This window comes from Amblyraja radiata, chromosome 15 (genome assembly GCF_010909765.2).
Source record: "Amblyraja radiata isolate CabotCenter1 chromosome 15, sAmbRad1.1.pri, whole genome shotgun sequence".
NCBI classification, from domain to species: domain Eukaryota; kingdom Metazoa; phylum Chordata; class Chondrichthyes; order Rajiformes; family Rajidae; genus Amblyraja; species Amblyraja radiata.
In genome coordinates this window covers 32,069,248-32,085,230 of record NC_045970.1, presented here as the reverse complement: position 1 = coordinate 32,085,230, position 15,983 = coordinate 32,069,248, and the positions used below count along the sequence as shown (strand labels likewise).

The 15,983-nt window shown below is 45.8% G+C and overlaps 1 protein-coding gene across 1 annotated transcript in view; it reads left to right on the top strand.

The window, feature by feature from the left end:
• eif3a (eukaryotic translation initiation factor 3 subunit A) overlaps positions 1–15,983 on the top strand; it is a 58,958-nt gene that overhangs the window by 30,031 nt on the left and 12,944 nt on the right. Inside the window, exons 10-19 of the mRNA XM_033033972.1 lie at positions 71–187; positions 1,358–1,543; positions 3,069–3,416; positions 6,088–6,192; positions 7,024–7,137; positions 7,293–7,415; positions 7,590–7,743; positions 7,837–8,021; positions 12,113–12,213; positions 15,357–15,625. Of these exons, the coding sequence (XP_032889863.1) occupies positions 71–187; positions 1,358–1,543; positions 3,069–3,416; positions 6,088–6,192; positions 7,024–7,137; positions 7,293–7,415; positions 7,590–7,743; positions 7,837–8,021; positions 12,113–12,213; positions 15,357–15,625 (1,702 nt within the window). The remainder of the gene's footprint in view (positions 1–70; positions 188–1,357; positions 1,544–3,068; positions 3,417–6,087; positions 6,193–7,023; positions 7,138–7,292; positions 7,416–7,589; positions 7,744–7,836; positions 8,022–12,112; positions 12,214–15,356; positions 15,626–15,983) is intronic.

Below are 15,983 nucleotides of genomic sequence, written 5' to 3'. Positions count from 1 at the left end.
GGACTCTGAAAGGCATAAAAATAGAAACTTTTTAAAATCCTGTTTAACCGCGTATTTTTGCTTGCCACAGGTGGCCCAAATATACCAAAGTATTGAATTTACTCGATTGGTTTCCTTGGTTCCATTTGTTGATCCTTTTCAATTGGAACGTGCTATTGTTGATGCTGCCCGGCACTGTGATTTGCAGGTAATCCCAGAAGCTGCAAACATTGACCTATGCACTAATGTTAAACTTCTGCTAATATTTCAAATATTGTGTTTAATTTTCTGGTTAAAATGTAATAAATTATAATTATTTGTTCTTGTTTGGACTCTTACTGTCTTCACACACTGGCAATCAATGGAAATTACCGTACTTCCCGCAATGAAGACGCTATTTTTAACCCTAGAATAAGGCCCGAATATTTACCTGCATCTTGGAGGCCAAAGGTTAGATTGTTAGCCAAGAAAAATAGACTTGGCGATTCCTCAGTACAGCGGCTGTAAAAGGACAGCACCGCCGAGCAAAACTGCAGCTAGACCAGGGGCTCACTGGCAACCTGGGAACTGCAGCTAGACCCGGGGCACACTGGGAACTGCAGGTGGTCCTGGAGCTCGCGGGCGACCTGGGAACTGCAGCCAGTCCCAGGGCTCGCGGTCGACTTGGGAACTACAGCTAGTCCCAGGGCTCGCGGGCGACCTGGGAACTGCAGCCAGTCCCAGGGCACGCAGGCGATCTGGAAACTGCAGATCGCCATCCGCTCACAAACATGGGTCCTGCCCCCATGCAAAAAGGTTGCCGACCCCTGGACTAAACCAAACCTTGATCCTGTCCCGCCAGCCTTTTTTCAAAATGTAGCTAATTTTTCAAGATGGGGGTGCGTCTTCGACGCAGGTGCGTCTTCATTGCCGTGAAATACGGTACTCCTTGGTGATACATTATGATCTCTGAAACGTAATTAGCCATTTGCACTGCTGATCAAACAATTTGTATGAAATTATGTTAGTTAATACGATACCAAGAATCCGACCAAGTGCTAAGTAACTTGAACGGCTGAATTGAAGATCCATTCAATTTAACTTTACTTAATTTTAAATGTGCTTGCAGCTAAATTAATTCCAAGTGGGTGTTGTGTGTACACTGAAATGAAATTTAAGTTTATTAGTATAATTTGAAAGGAGGATAACAAACATATTTTATTTCCCTGTGGATTCTGTTAATCTACTGAAAACATGAGATTGAGAGAGTGGTCAGGAAAATGTACAATTATCAAAGCCGTAAATTATTAAATACCGTACTATTGGACTAAGGTTTGTACTGCTGAATAAAGGGAAAATGACTTTTTCTGTCTTTGTTCATTCTCCCCTTTTGTTTCAGGTTCGCATCGATCATTCTTCCCGTAATTTGAGTTTTGGCTCCGACCTTAATTATTCTCCACGAGAAGATTCACCTGTGGGTCCCTACCTGCAGCCAATGCCCTCTGAACAGATTAGAAGTCAACTGACTGCAATGTCTGCTGCATTAGCCAAAGCTATTCAAGTTGTTAAACCAGCACACTTGCTTGTAAGTGCTTTATAAAAATAGATTAATAATAATAATAATAAATTTTATTTAATGGGTGCCTTTCAGACATCTCAAGGACACCTTACATAGTAATCGGAATAACATATAATCGGAATATAACAAGTAATAAAGACATCACAGAGACACAAATTAAAAACAGAATTCAATCCAAAAACAGAAAATCAAAAACACAGTGTGAAGAGAGAGCAGCGGCAGCCAAAGCGCGCCAGCGTCCACTCTCTCTTCACGGCAGCCATCTTGGACACAGACCTACAGGACTACAATTAGACAAAAAAAATCATCCCCCCACAGTGGATAGCACTGTGGGGGAAGGCACAATGTCCAGTCCCCACCCCATGTTAACCCCAAAGTCAGGCCTATTGAGGCCACCGCAATTGCCTCTACGGAGGCCCGATGTCCCTGGCCGTTCTCACCGGGTGGTCTTGCCCCGGCGTCGGGAGAGTCCTTTCGGCGGCTGGGCCACCTGGAACGGCCGCTTCCTGGTTGGAGCCCGCGGCTGCCGAAGCTGACAAGGCCGCGCCGGTTTGGAGCTCCCAGGCTCCTGATGAAAAAGTCGGCGCCGCCTCTCCGCACTGCCACCTCGCCGCACGCCTCCGCTCCGCAGCCCGGAGATGTTGCTCTTGGCGGTCCAGCTCGCCAGAGCTCCAGCGCGGCGACCCAGGCAAGGCGTCGCCCGCTCCGCTCCAGCGCTTCAACGCTGTGCCGCCGCCGAGGCCGAGGTGCTGGGCGGACCCCGCCAGGAAACGGCGCTCCAAGCCCACAGGTAGGCCACGAGGACGGGTCGACGGGCAGCCCGGAGAAAAGGCTGCCACACCGACCAGGTACGGACCTAGAAATAAAGTTTACACCTACCCCCCACATTAAAAGACCATATCCTCTACAAACAAAAAACAGGACTCACTAAAAACTATTTTAAAAAACGGATTTAAAACGGACGGCTGTTGGCTAGCAGCCATTCACCAAGATGGCTCCTCCTCCTGATTACCCAGATTACCCAGCAAGCCAATTCCATGATCTGTTCTGATTGGACAAGCTATAGGAATCTTAGTGGTGCTGTATGCTAGTTAAACTTGATGAAAATGCATACATTCCCAAAGTATCATTGCACTGTTAAGACTATTCTCCTATTACAGTTTTCTGAGCTAAAAAAGGTGAGGGATGTGTTCCTATAGTGAAAGTATTGTCAAATTTAAGGTTATTTATTTTTATAAGTTCTTAAAAAAACGGTTTTGGCAAACCTTTTGGGAACAAAAACACAATGCTTCGCAGTGAACAAGAGATTATTAGTGCTCCCTTGTTGCTCCTTGTCTCATGAATGTTTAAATTGTATCATCTGTCTTAAAGTTGGTTGATCTGAGATCGGCAAACTCTGCCTGGCTGAGCTGTTCGAGACTCTGGTTTTGTCTTTAATGAACCCTCTAACTTGTACACGTTAAATATCTGGGAGTTATAAATGTGGATAAACTGCTTGCATTCATACCGCTCCCCATGTTTCCTTCTTTAGAGTGAAAAGGAAGAACAGCACCAACAGGCTGTCAGTGCTTATTTGAAGAATGCCAGGAAGGAACATCAGCGTATCCTTGCCCGTCGGCAGACTATTGAAGAGCGAAAGGAGCGCTTGGAAAGCCTGAATGTTCAGCGGGAGAAAGAAGAAATGGAACTGCGAGAGGCAGAGCTTCAGAAAGTCCGCAAAGCTGAAGAGGAACGTTTGCGTCAGGAAGCACAGGAGAGAGAGAAAGAGCGTCTCATGCAAGAGCATGAAAACATCAAGCGGAGGCATGTGCGGGAACGGCTGGAGCAGATTAAAAAAACTGAACTGGGCGCTAAGGCATTTAAAGATATTGACATTGAGGTAAGATGTTGCTCTACATATATCCATCTCTAAATTATTTATGTGCTTGCAATTTTAGTTTGGAGTGTAGTTTAGAGCGATGACATGGAAACGGGCCCTGTCGGCTTACTGAGTCCACACTGACCATAGATCACCTGTTCGCACTAATTCTGTTATCCCACTTTCACAACCACTCCCCGCATACTAGAGGCAATTTACAAAGGCCAATTAACCTACAAACTGACACATCTTTGGGATGTGGGAAGAAACTGGAGTACCCGGAGAAAACCACAGTCGCAGGGAGAACGTGCAAATATTTTGTGCAGATCGCTGTGTGAAAGCAGACCATTTGACGGCATTTGATGGCATTTATGCTCCCTCGCATTTATCCTCGCTCATCTATATAACAACCCTCTACCCTTGTGTGGAAGGAAGTGCAGATGCTGATTTGTACGAAAGATAGACATAAAATGCTGGGAGTAACTCAGCGTGTCGGGTAGCATCTGTTGATCTCTGGAGAAATGGAATAGGTGACGTTTCGAGTCAGAACCTTCAGTCACTGCAATCTGAAGCAGGGCCTGGGCCCAAAATGTCAACTATTCCTTTTTTCCAGAGATGATGACTGACCGCTGAGTTACTCCAGTATTTTGTGTCAACCCTCTTCCCTTCTACCTTATGTGCTGTCTAGCTGCTATGTGTCTCCTTATTATAGCTTCAGCTATTTGTGGGAGTCAGTTCTATGTTCTCATAACTTTAACTCAGTGGTAATTTTACCAATCTGATTTTCTTAGTGACCTGCATCTCATGTGGGAATACACTAGCCACACTCAAAACCTTTAAAGAATTCCATTTATAATGCCTTAGGCGGATTTAGGATATTCTAAAATATATTAAGGCCCACTTCCGATTATTCTGCAATTGATGATTCGGCATCTCCTTTTAACTTGGGCAAAATTAGGAGAGTGCACTTGAAATCACCCTGAAAATGTGACACCTTGTCTGGCTGAGGTGGCTGATTTTTACCTCATTTGGACCTCCTTGCCGATCGGTGAGTTGAATTTCCTGCCTGCTGCCAGGACTCTGGAACTCTGACCTAGCCTGAGTCGGCAGGTCTGTTCCCATAGCCGACAGCGAAGCTGAGTTTGTGGGTGAATATCTCGGCCCCCCAAGGCCGTGACCTCTGGTCCGGCAAAACGATTATTACCCCAAGGCTCTGAAATCAAGGGTGCTGGGAAATTGTTGGTAGGACTGTACAATTTATTAAGTACTTTCGGCTTTAACTGATACTGTTCAATGATATTTTAAGTCAGAATTGTCGTTAACAAAGTTTATTCCTAAAGGCATAATACCCTGATGTTAACTGAAAATTTCCTCCCTTCCAGGTTGAGGATTTTAAACTAATTTGTATTTTTCAGACATAACCTTTTAATGCAGTGGCCCAACTCTGATCAGTAGCTATTTATTTATTCATGTTATTTTGGAACTTTCTCCACTACTCTATTTTGGACATTTAGAATTTGGTGATTGTATAAAATTTTAGGTGGACAGAAATTCTGGAGACATTCAGCGGGTGAGGCAGCATCTATGGAGCAAAGGAAATAGGCGACGTTTCCGGTCGAGACCCTTCTTCAGATTGATGTGAGGGTGGGGGGGCGGGAAGAAGAAAGGAAGATGCGGAGAAAGTGGGCTGTGGGAGAGCTGGGAAGGGGAGGGAAAAGAAGGATAAAACAGGGATTACCTGAAATTGGAGAAGTCAATGTTCATACCGCTGGGGTGTAAACTACCCAAACGAAATATGAGGTGCTGCTCCTCCAATTTAATGTGGGCCTCACTGGCCATGGAGGAGGCCCAGGACAGAAAGGTCGGATTTGGAATGGGAGGGGGAGTTGAAGTGCTGAGCCACCGGGAGATCAAGTTGGTTATTGCGAACCGAGCGGAGGTGTTGGACGAAGCGATCGCCAAGTCTACGCTTGGTCTCACCGATGTAGAGCAGCTGACACCTAGAGCAGCGGATGCAATAGATGAGGTTGGAGGAGGTGCAGGTGAACATCTGTCGCACCTGGAAACACTACTTGGGTCCTTGAATGGAGTCAAAAGGGGAGGTGAAGCGACAAGTGTAGCATTACCTGCAATTGCAAGGGAAAGTACCAGGGAGGGGGTGGTTTGGGTTGGGAGGGACGAATTGACCAGGGAGTTATGGAGGGAGCGGTCTCTGCAGAAAGCCGAAAGGGGAAGAGATGGGAAGATGTGGCCAGTGGTGGGATCCCGTTGGAGGTGGCGAAAATGTAGGAAGATTAATTGTTGTATGTGACGCCTGGTAGGGTGGAAGGTGAGGACAATGGGGACTCTGCCCTTGTTACGACTGGCGGGATGGGGAGTGAGAGCAGAGTTACGGGTTATAGATGAGGCCCTGTTCCTCCTCATCTATAGTAGAAGAGGGGAACCCCCGTTCCCTGAAGAATGAGGACCTCTCCGATGCCCTGGTGTGGAACACCTCATCCTGGATGCAGATGCGGCGTAGACGGAGGAATTGGGAGTAGGGGCTGGAGTCCTTACAGGAAGCAAGGTGGGAAGAAGTGTAGTCCAGATAGCCATGGGAATCAGTGGGTTTATAGTAGATGTTGGTGGCTATTTATGAAGCCACATTTATATCTGTTTTCTGCATGATATCTAATCCCTTATTACTTTACAGGACCTTGAAGAGTTGGATCCAGATTTCATAATGGCCAAGCAGGTTGAACAGCTGGAGAAAGAAAAGAAGGAACTTCAAGAACGTCTGAAAAATCAGGAAAAGAAGGTGAGCAGGCAGATTGCATAATGAATGAGCCACTGTGATAAAGGAAAATTATGATATTTGTTTGAATTTTAGTTTGAGGCCCTTCAGCCCACTGAGTCCACGCCAACCAGCAATCCTACACACTAGGGACAATTTACAATTTTTACCGAAGCCAATTAACCTACGTACCTGTACATCTTTGGAGTGTGGTGGGAAACCGGAGCACCCGGGCGAAACCCACGTGGTCACGGGGAGAATGTACAAACTCCACACAGACAGCCCCTGTAGTCGGGATCAAACCCAGGTCTCTGGTGCTGTAAGGCAGCAACTCTACTGTTGCGCCACCCTGCTGCCCAATCTTCTTCTTATCGAATCCACACACAAGATTAGAAGTTGTTCAGCCAGAGCTGAACACACTTCTGGGCATCTGCACAATGGTGTCGGTCTTGCGCTTCTTGTGCGTGATGGTGGAAAGATTGGTGGAAACAGGGCCGCGATGTGAACGCTCTTTCCTTGACCCCACTGCCCAATTATCTGATTTCTACCAGATGCTGCTTTTAATGAATTGAATGAACCTCCAATACTCCGTGTGAAAGGCTGAAAGCTACATGTAGCCATGGGCATGTATTCCCAGTTATTGTCAACCATTGGAAGGGGCAAATTCAAGATCTGCAAATTCAAGATTAGAAACATAGCAGTGTTTTAACAAAAATGTGGTTGTTTTAAATGTGTGAAAATAATGTACACCGGGCTACTTTATTTTAAATATAAGATTTTTAATTAATTTATTTTGAATATTGTGTGTTCTTAAATCAAAGATCAGCTTGGAATGCACTTTTTTTTGTTGCACAGATTGATTTTTACGAACGAGCTAAACGATTAGAAGAAATACCTTTGCTAAAACAATCTTTTGAGGAACAGCGAATAAAAGATATGGAGTTGTGGGAACTTCAAGAGGAAGAAAGGGTAGGTGATATAATTTGTAAACACTACTTTTATTACTTCCCTTCCTCCTTGCTTTGTTTTGAAGACTGTTTATTCTTGATGTTGTAATTTGAGTATATTAAGCTGTAAGTGGCTAAATTGCATTTGCATATAGTTGAAGATTGTTTTATTTCCAGATTACCAATATGAAAGTGGAGCGTGAAATGGCGTTGGAACACAAAAATCGAATGTCGAGAATGATGACTGATCAAGAATTGTTCCTTGAAAGGCTTATGGCTTCAAGGCGCACAGTGTATGAGGTCTGCAGTTTTTTTTAAATATTGCAATTTCTTGTTAGAAATTTGTTTTTTTAAATTTGTGTTGGATTACAATTCGTCCACATAAAACTTATTGTAGCAATGAATTGTTCTAATCACTGCTATGTGACCTGCCCTTGCAATTCTTCCCTTATTTTCTGCTTTTTCTGAGAAAAGGAAAAACTGAAGAATTTCCAAGACAAGCTCGATGAAGAACGGCACATGCGTTTGGATGAACGCAAACGAGAACGTAAAGAGGAAAGACGCAAGGTTTACTATATAGAAAAAGAGGAGGAAGCTGTGAGACAAGAGGAGGAAAAGATTACGAAAGGTTTTAATATGCATGTATAATGTTCTTAAGTCAAACTCAAACCATGCAAATTGTTACAAAGTGTGGATTCTAATTTGGTTTTTCTTGATGCAGAACGGGAAGAGAAGGAGCGCACTGAGCGTGAGAAACGGGAAGCTGAAGAGCGCGAATACCAGGAAAAGCTACGAAAATTGGAAGAAATTGAAAAGAAACGACGCCAGAGAGAGTTGGAAATTGAAGAACGAGAACGTCGTAAAGAAGAAGAAAGGAAAGTTAATGACGATCAAATGCGCAGAAAGGTAGTAGTTGTTCATTCTTATTTGCATTTATCCTCTCGCCTTTCAGATATTAAGAACAGGTACCACTAATTGTTTAAAAAAGACAAAAGTGCAGGAGTAGCTCAGCGGGTCAGGCAGCATCTCTGAATAAGATGCATAGGTGACATTTCGGGTTGGGGCCCTTCTTCGGCCCAAATGGAATTACCCGTTTTAATGAAATCAAATACGTAACTGTATGTGTTGTCAATCATAGTTCACTTGCTGAGATTTCTCTGACTTAACAATAGAAACATAGAAAATAAGTGCAGGAGTAGGCCATTCGGCCCTTTGAGCCAGAACCACCATTCAATATGATCACGTGTAAAAGGGAACGGCAGATGCTGGTTTAAACTGAAGATTGACACAAAGTTGGAGTAACTCAGTGGGACAGGCAGCATCTCTGGATAGAAGGAATGGATGACGTTTCGGGTCGAGACCCTTCTTCAGACAATATGACCATGGCTGATCATTCAAAATCAGTACCCCGGTCCTGCTTTCTCCCCCTAGCCCTTGATTCCGTTAGCCCTAAGAACTCTCTTGAAAACATCCAGTGAATTGGCCTCCACTGCCATCTGTAGCAGAGAATTCCACAGATTCACATCGGGACCATTTTACCTGTATCTAGCCTGCCCAATCCCTTAAGAATTTTATATGTTTCTATAAGATATCCTCTCACCCTTCTAAATTCCAGTGACTATAAGCCCAGTCGATCCATTCTTTCATCATATGTCAGTCCCGCCATCCCAGGAATTAGCCTGGTGAACCTATTTCTATGTTTCTCTGGGTTATTGATTGGGGACGATCAGCCATGATCACAATGAATGGCGGTGCTGGCTCGAAGGGCCGAATGGCCTCCTCCTGCACCTATTTTCTAACCTATGCTGCACTCCCTCAATGGCAAGAATGACCTTCCTCAAATTAGGAGACCAAAACTGCACACAATACTCCAGGTGTGGTCTCACCGGGACCCTGTACAACTGCGGTAGGACCTCCTTGCTCCTACACTCAAATCCTCTCGCCATGAAGGCCAACATGCCATTTGCTTTCTTCACTGCCTGCTCTACCTGAATGCTTACTTTCAGTGACTGATGTACAAACACACCCAGGTCTCATTGTACTTCCCCTTTTCCCAACTTGACACCATTCAGATAATAATCTACCTTCCTGTACTTACCACCAAAGTGGATGGCCTCACATTTATTCACATTATACTGCCCACTCACCCAACCTATCTAAGTCACCCTGCAGCCTTATAGCATCCTCCTCGCAACTCACACTGCCACCCTGCCTTGTGTCATCCGCAAACTTGGAGATGTCACATTTAATTCACTCATTTAAAGCGTTAATCTATATTACTAAAAGTCTGTTCTTGACCGGTTTTGGCTATCTGTGCTGCGATTTCCGAGAGAACGCCGCCACCTACGGCCGTCATTTTGGCCACCTTGAGCCCCACTCCGCCGTATGTGTGCCGAGGATTTTTCCTGTCGATGAAAAATGACAGAGATATTAATGTTTTTACAAAATTCCCCATTCTCTCTGCTGTTGTGCCTCAATTAGTCTCTGCAAGCTGGAGCTCTGTCAATTAGTCTCTGTCACTCTGAGCTCTGAATGACACTGAAAAAATGTCTATAGCACTGTGAGTACCCTTAATTTGGTTTGAAAATGAAAATATGGTTAGTTTGAAGTAAAAAAGCACTGCCTGCAAATGGTTGTTTGGGTTGAATTAAAAAGGCACTCTCTCTCTCTCTCTCTCCCCTCCTCTCCTCTCCCCCCCTCTCCTCTCTCCCCCCCTCTCCTCTATCCCCCCCCCCCCCCCTCTCCTCTATCCCCCCCCTCTCCTCTCTCCTCTCTCCCCCCTCTCCTCTCTCCCCCCTCTCCTCTCTCCCCCCTCTCCTCTCTCCTCTCCCCCCTCTCCTCTCCTCCTCTCCCCCGCCTCCTCTTCCCCTTCTCCTCTCCCCCCCTCTCCTCTCCCCCCCTCTCCTCTCCCCCCTCTCCTCCCCCCCCTCTCCTCTCCCCCCCTCTCCTCTCCCCCCCTCTCCTCTCTCCACCCCTCTCCTCTCTCCCCCCCTCCTCTCTCCCCCCCTCCTCTCTCCCCCCTCCTCTCCCCCCCCTCCTCTCCCCCCCCTCCTCTCTCCCCCCTCCTCTCTCCCCCTCCTCTCCCCCCTCCTCTCTCCCCCCCCTCCTCTCTCCCCCCCCTCCTCTCTCCCCCCCCTCCTCTCTCCCCCCCCTCCTCTCTCCCCCCCCCTCCTCTCTCCCCCCCCCCCTCTCTCCCCCCCCTCCTCTCTCTCCCCCCTCCTCCTCTCTTCTCTCCCTCCCTCTCCTCTCTCCTCTCCCCCTCCCTACCTCTCCCCCCCTCCCTCCTCTTCCCCCCCCCCTCCCTCCTCTCCTCCCCCTCCCTCTCCTCCCCCCCCTCCTCCTCTCTCCCCCCCTCTCTCTCTCTCCCCTCTTTTTTCTCCCCTCCCCCACCGCCCCTCCCCTAAACCCCCCTCCCCTCCACACACCCCTACCCTCCACCCTCCCTCCCCCTGCTCCCCATCTCTCCCCCTCCCCTCATCTCACCCCCCCTCTCAGCACACATTCTCTCTCACCCCCTCTCTCTCCCCTCCATCCCCTCCCTCCCCTAAACCCCCTCCCCTCCACTCCCCCTACCCTCTTCCCTCCACCCACCCTCCCCCTCGCTGCTCCCCACCTCTCCCCCTCACCGCACCCGCTCACTCTCACCCTCTCTCTCTCCTCCCCTCCTCTCCCACCTTTTCCCCCTCACCCACCCTCCCTCTTATCCTCTCCACCCCCCTATCCCTCTTGCCTCTGTCTCTCTCACTGTCTCTGCCCCTTCTCTCTCTGCCCTCACTCTCTACCCCCTCCCGCCCCCCCCCCCCCCACTCCCTCTCTAGATGTGACTGCAAGTTGGGGGCTATGCGTCAGTAGATAGGGTGGTTATGGGGTAAAAGGAGCAAATTAATAATATTAATATAATATCAAGGGGGGTAATTAGCGTGAGTGCGGGGGGGGGGATAGTTAGTGTGTGACGCTGCATGCGTGACGCTGCCCCCCCCCCCCCACAACCGCACGTTGGGGGAACAGACCCAACGGGTCTGCACTTGGTCTAGTATATATTGTAAACGGGTCCCAGCACCGAGCCTTGCGGCACCCCACTAGTCGCTGCCTGCCATTCTGAAAAGGACCTGTTAATTCCTACTCTTTGCTTCCAGTCTGTCAACCAGTTCTCAATCCATGTCAATACCCTACCCCCAATACCATGTGCTCTAATTTTGTACAATAATCTCTTGTGTGGGACCTTGTCAAAGGCTTTTTGAAAGTCCAGATACACCCCATCCACTGACACTCCCTTATCCATTCTACTTGTTACATCCTCAAAAAATTCCAGAAGATTCATGATTCCCCCTCATAAATCCATGCTGACTTTGACCGATCCTGTAACTGCTTTCCAAATGCGCTGCTATTACATCTTTAATAATCGACTCGAGCATCTTCCCCACAACTGATGTCAGGCTGTCTTTTTTCTCTCCCCCTCCTTTCTTAAAAAGTGAGGTTACATTAGCTACCCTCCAGTCCACAGGAAAGGATCCAGGCTGTAGAACATTGGAAATTTATCACCAATGCATCCACGATTTCCAGGGCATTGTCTTTGATCCAGTCGGCTTTTATAGCTAGTTTATTGAGGGGAGTTGGGTCACATTGCTTTGACTGTCATTGTGTTGGGATATTTTGTGTGAGGTCAATTAAGGTTGCTATTTGATCTGACATTTTGAAGAATTGTTTGTGCTAATTAGAAAGGTGTCTCTGCAAATTCTTAACCCTATAGTATTGTTTTCCAGCAGTTAGGATTTATTGCTTTAGTTTTTAAATCGGCTTGGGTTTTGTGCATTAACCCACATTTTTCAATTAAAGTTGATGGAATACTATTTTGTTTTTAACTAATCATTTGTGTGCAATGGAATTCTATTGTAGAATTGTCAGAAGTGAAATTTGTGGATTTTGAAGAAAACATTTCCATTTTGAATGGGAATTGTAATTCTTTAATTTTAACAGTATGCTTGCATTCTCATCAGGATACGAATCGCTGGAGTGACCGAGATAATGAACGAGATGGATGGAGGGATTCCCGTGTTATAGAAAGAGACAGTGAATGGAGACGTGGTGGAACTGATGCGTATGTAGTTGTTGTAACCAAGTTATCAAATTGTATAGCATTGAATGAGGCCTTCCAACTTACCATTAAATCCTGTATCAGGTCTTAAACTTATCCTTCGCTTCTTTGAAAGGGCAAGTTTATCTATAAGTATTGCGCATTACTTTTTTAGTGTAACTCTTAAATGTCCCTTGTAGCTTTTTGGGGCATTGCAATTATAGTTTGCTGGAATTCAGTTAATTTTCAAATAACTGTTCTTTTACCAATTGAATTCATTATTATGTTACAGACAACGGAAGGGTATAGGGATTCCTTGAAACTGGTCATAAATCACATACACTTTTATAACTCTCCTCCATATCCTCTTTATTAAACTGCAAAAACTGCAGGTGCTGAAAATATGCAATAAAAGCAACGCTGGGGGTATTCAGCTGGTCAAGTAGGATCTGTGGGGAGGGAAACAATTAGATGTTTTTGGCAATGACCCTTCAGCTCGGTTTCTCTGCAGTTTTCACTGACGTGTGGATTATTTCCAGCATTTTGTTTATTCCATTTGTTTCCTGTGAAGTGCAGCAATCTACTAATCTCAGCCTTGAGTATAGAACTTTTGTAGTTCTCCACGATAAAGAATTCGGGAAATTTACGACCTTCTCTTCAGTTTGAACTGGCCAGTCTCTTGTCCTACTGCTCTTGCCCATTTTGCACCTGGGAGGACTAGCCAATCAGTGTCACCATATCTATCCCTCAAGAATCTTGACATTTAAACAAGATTACCTCATTCTTCCAATCAATGAGTATATACTCATCTTACTTTGTGCCTTCTTGGTGGGCATTCTTCTTGTAATCTTAATCAATCCAATTAATCTACTTTGCGCTAACGCTACGACTAATGTATCCTAGGTAAACAGTAGGAATACAGATACTCTTGAGAATCCTGCCAAAGTCATGTACAATATTGTCAAGGCTGCTTCTGTAGCTCCCCTCCTCCCCCAACCCTGGATTCGTCAGCTACCCTCTACTATCTGGAAGTTTACAGTAGCCACCTTTTAACCTATCAAACAGTATTTCATGGGTATGTGGGAAGAAGTACAAACACGAGGCAGGTACTAGCATAACGTTTACTAAACATTTGGACAGGTACACAGATAAGAGAGGTTTAAAGGGATATAGGCAAAACACAGGCACTAGTGTAGATGGGGCATGTTGTTCGGCTTGGGCAGAAGGGCCTATTTCCACGCTCTATGACCTTGGGTAAGCGCATGTGATCATAAAGAATGTACAAACACCTCAAAAACAACACCTAGATTCAGTATTGAACCCAGGTCCAAAAACTGGCAGCAGCATTAACCACTGTGCCAAATAAACCAGTACACCAAGATCTCTCTACACTTGTCTCTCTACCTGTCTATTCTATTAACAAACCTCATCAAACATTTTCCTTAACCTTGATTTTAAGAATTTTGGCTTCTCTTATTTTCATGTAACTGAATTTTCCATCCTTGGTACCCTGTTCTCTAAGCCCTTTTAACATCTAACATCCTAAAGTGTGTATCCATCATTGGATGCTGTATATTGGATACTTTACCTTGGATGAGGTTCAATTAGTGATTTCTGAAGGTTTGCCAAAACTTCCTTGGTTTCGCACACCTCCCCCCTCGACTCCATTCAAGGACCCAAGCAGTCGTTCCAGGTGCGACAAAGGTTCACCTGTATCTCCTCCAACCTCATCTACTGCATCCGCTGCTCTAGATGTCAGCTGATTTACATCGGGGAGACCAAGCGTAGGTTGGGCGATCGTTTCGCCGAACACCTCCGCTCAGTCCGCAAAAACCTACCTGAACTCCCGGTGGCTCAGCACTTCAACTCCCCCTCCCATTCCCAATCCGACCTCTCTGTCCTGGGTCTCCTCCATTGCCAGAGTGAGCAACAGCGGAAATTGGAGGAACAGCACCTCATATTCCGTCTGGGGACCTTGCGTCCTTATGGCATTAACATTGAATTCTCCCAATTTTGCTAGCCCCTGTGATGAAGCTGAATTTTAGTTAAAATATAAGAAGATATTAAATTGGCTTCTGGGCTAGCTTACAGCTTATATTTAGTCTCAAATTAGGCTTGCCTCAGGTTGCGGGTGTGTGGGATAATAAATCCTATAACATAGTCTCCCAAGTGAGGAAGTGACAGAGAAAGAAACAGCTAGTCACATCTTTGAAGTAAGATGCCATAAACCAAATGGCCTATGTTTATGAAGGACCAAATGACAGAGAGGAAGCAGCGAAAGAGCTAGGGTGATCTCTGAAGATAAAATGTCGTAAACCAAATGGCCAATGTTATCTTGTACTATGTAAACAAAAGGCCTTTGATGTGATGCATTCTGTGGAAACCTTTTCCTGTACCTCTGACCATGACTAATGTCTGTGAAATGTGCTAAGGGGACAAAAAAACCCTATTTAAGGCAATGTAATTCTGTTGTTCAGTGTGGTGGACGGAGGACGGTCAAGTGTCTGTAATGGTCACTTGACTGGAGTTCTCCCTCCCTTCCATCGGCCGATAATAAGTAAAGTTGTGAACTGGTCTACCAAACAGTTTGTGTGGTGTCTGTTTATTAAGAAGCGAACCTGGTTTAGTAGTTAAGAAAGTAGCTTTTTCACCTGCTGTCTCCTCCCCTTCCTTAACCCTCTAGCTTCCTTAATCCTCCCACCCTCCCATCCGCCCGCCCTCGGGCTCCTCCCCTTTTCCTTCTTTCTCCCACCCCCCCATCAGTCTGAAGAAGGGTTTCGGCCCGAAACGTCGCCTATTTCCTTCGCTCCATAGATGCTGCTGCACCCGCTGAGTTTCCCCAGCAATTTTGTGTACCTGCTTCTATTCATGTTAAGTTTCATAAATGTGATGCTACCTTCAAAGATTATATATCTGAACCATCACTTCCCTATTTTGCACTTCAGAATTGTGCCATTTGGTGTATTCTGCATTTCAGCACATTCCTTAACGTTTCAATCTCACTATTTCACAAATCCTTTCCCCTCTGAAAGGTCTCTACTCTCATTCTCAGTATTGCTCGTTTTGAAATCTTTTTGTATGCTGCGGTTCACATCTTGAAACTTACAGAAGGGTATAATTATGAAGTCTTCTAACAGTTTGTCCCATGTTCAAATTTCCTCCTCTAGAGAGTGGCGCAGAGGAGAAGGCCGGGGCTTTGATGAAGAGCGGCCTGCAGTCAGGCGAGGGGAGGATCGGGTCCGACGAGATGATGATAGGGATCCACTGTTCAAGAGAGGAGATGATGATCGGAGTAATCTGTTTAGAAGAGGTGATGACGACAGGGGATCTTGGAGAGATGATGACAGACCACCTCGCCGTGATGATGACAGGGGCCCTCGGCGAGCAGATGATTCAAGACCTGGCCCATGGAGACCAATTGAGAAACCTGCTACAGGTTGTTTTTTTAGCTTTCGATTTGGTTCTACTGAGACAGTTGTGGTTTATTTTAATTTTCTCATAGGGTGAGGATGTTAATTAAAATTTAATGTCTCTCCTTGAAAAAAAGTATCTACTTTGAATTGCTGCAGGATCCCTGCTATGAGATAGGGACTTACAGGATGTTGACCAGCGACAGTAAAGGATTTGCATTTCTTAGTATCTCTACGAGAAGATAGAGATGATTATCTTTCCTTGTATCGACTGCGCCACAACCGGGCACGAACCTTGTAGCTGCAGCATAATTTGCAGTTTATTGCAACCATCATGTCTCCCAATTGGGAGCTCTCAGCGGCCCAGAGCCTCCGAATCGGCCA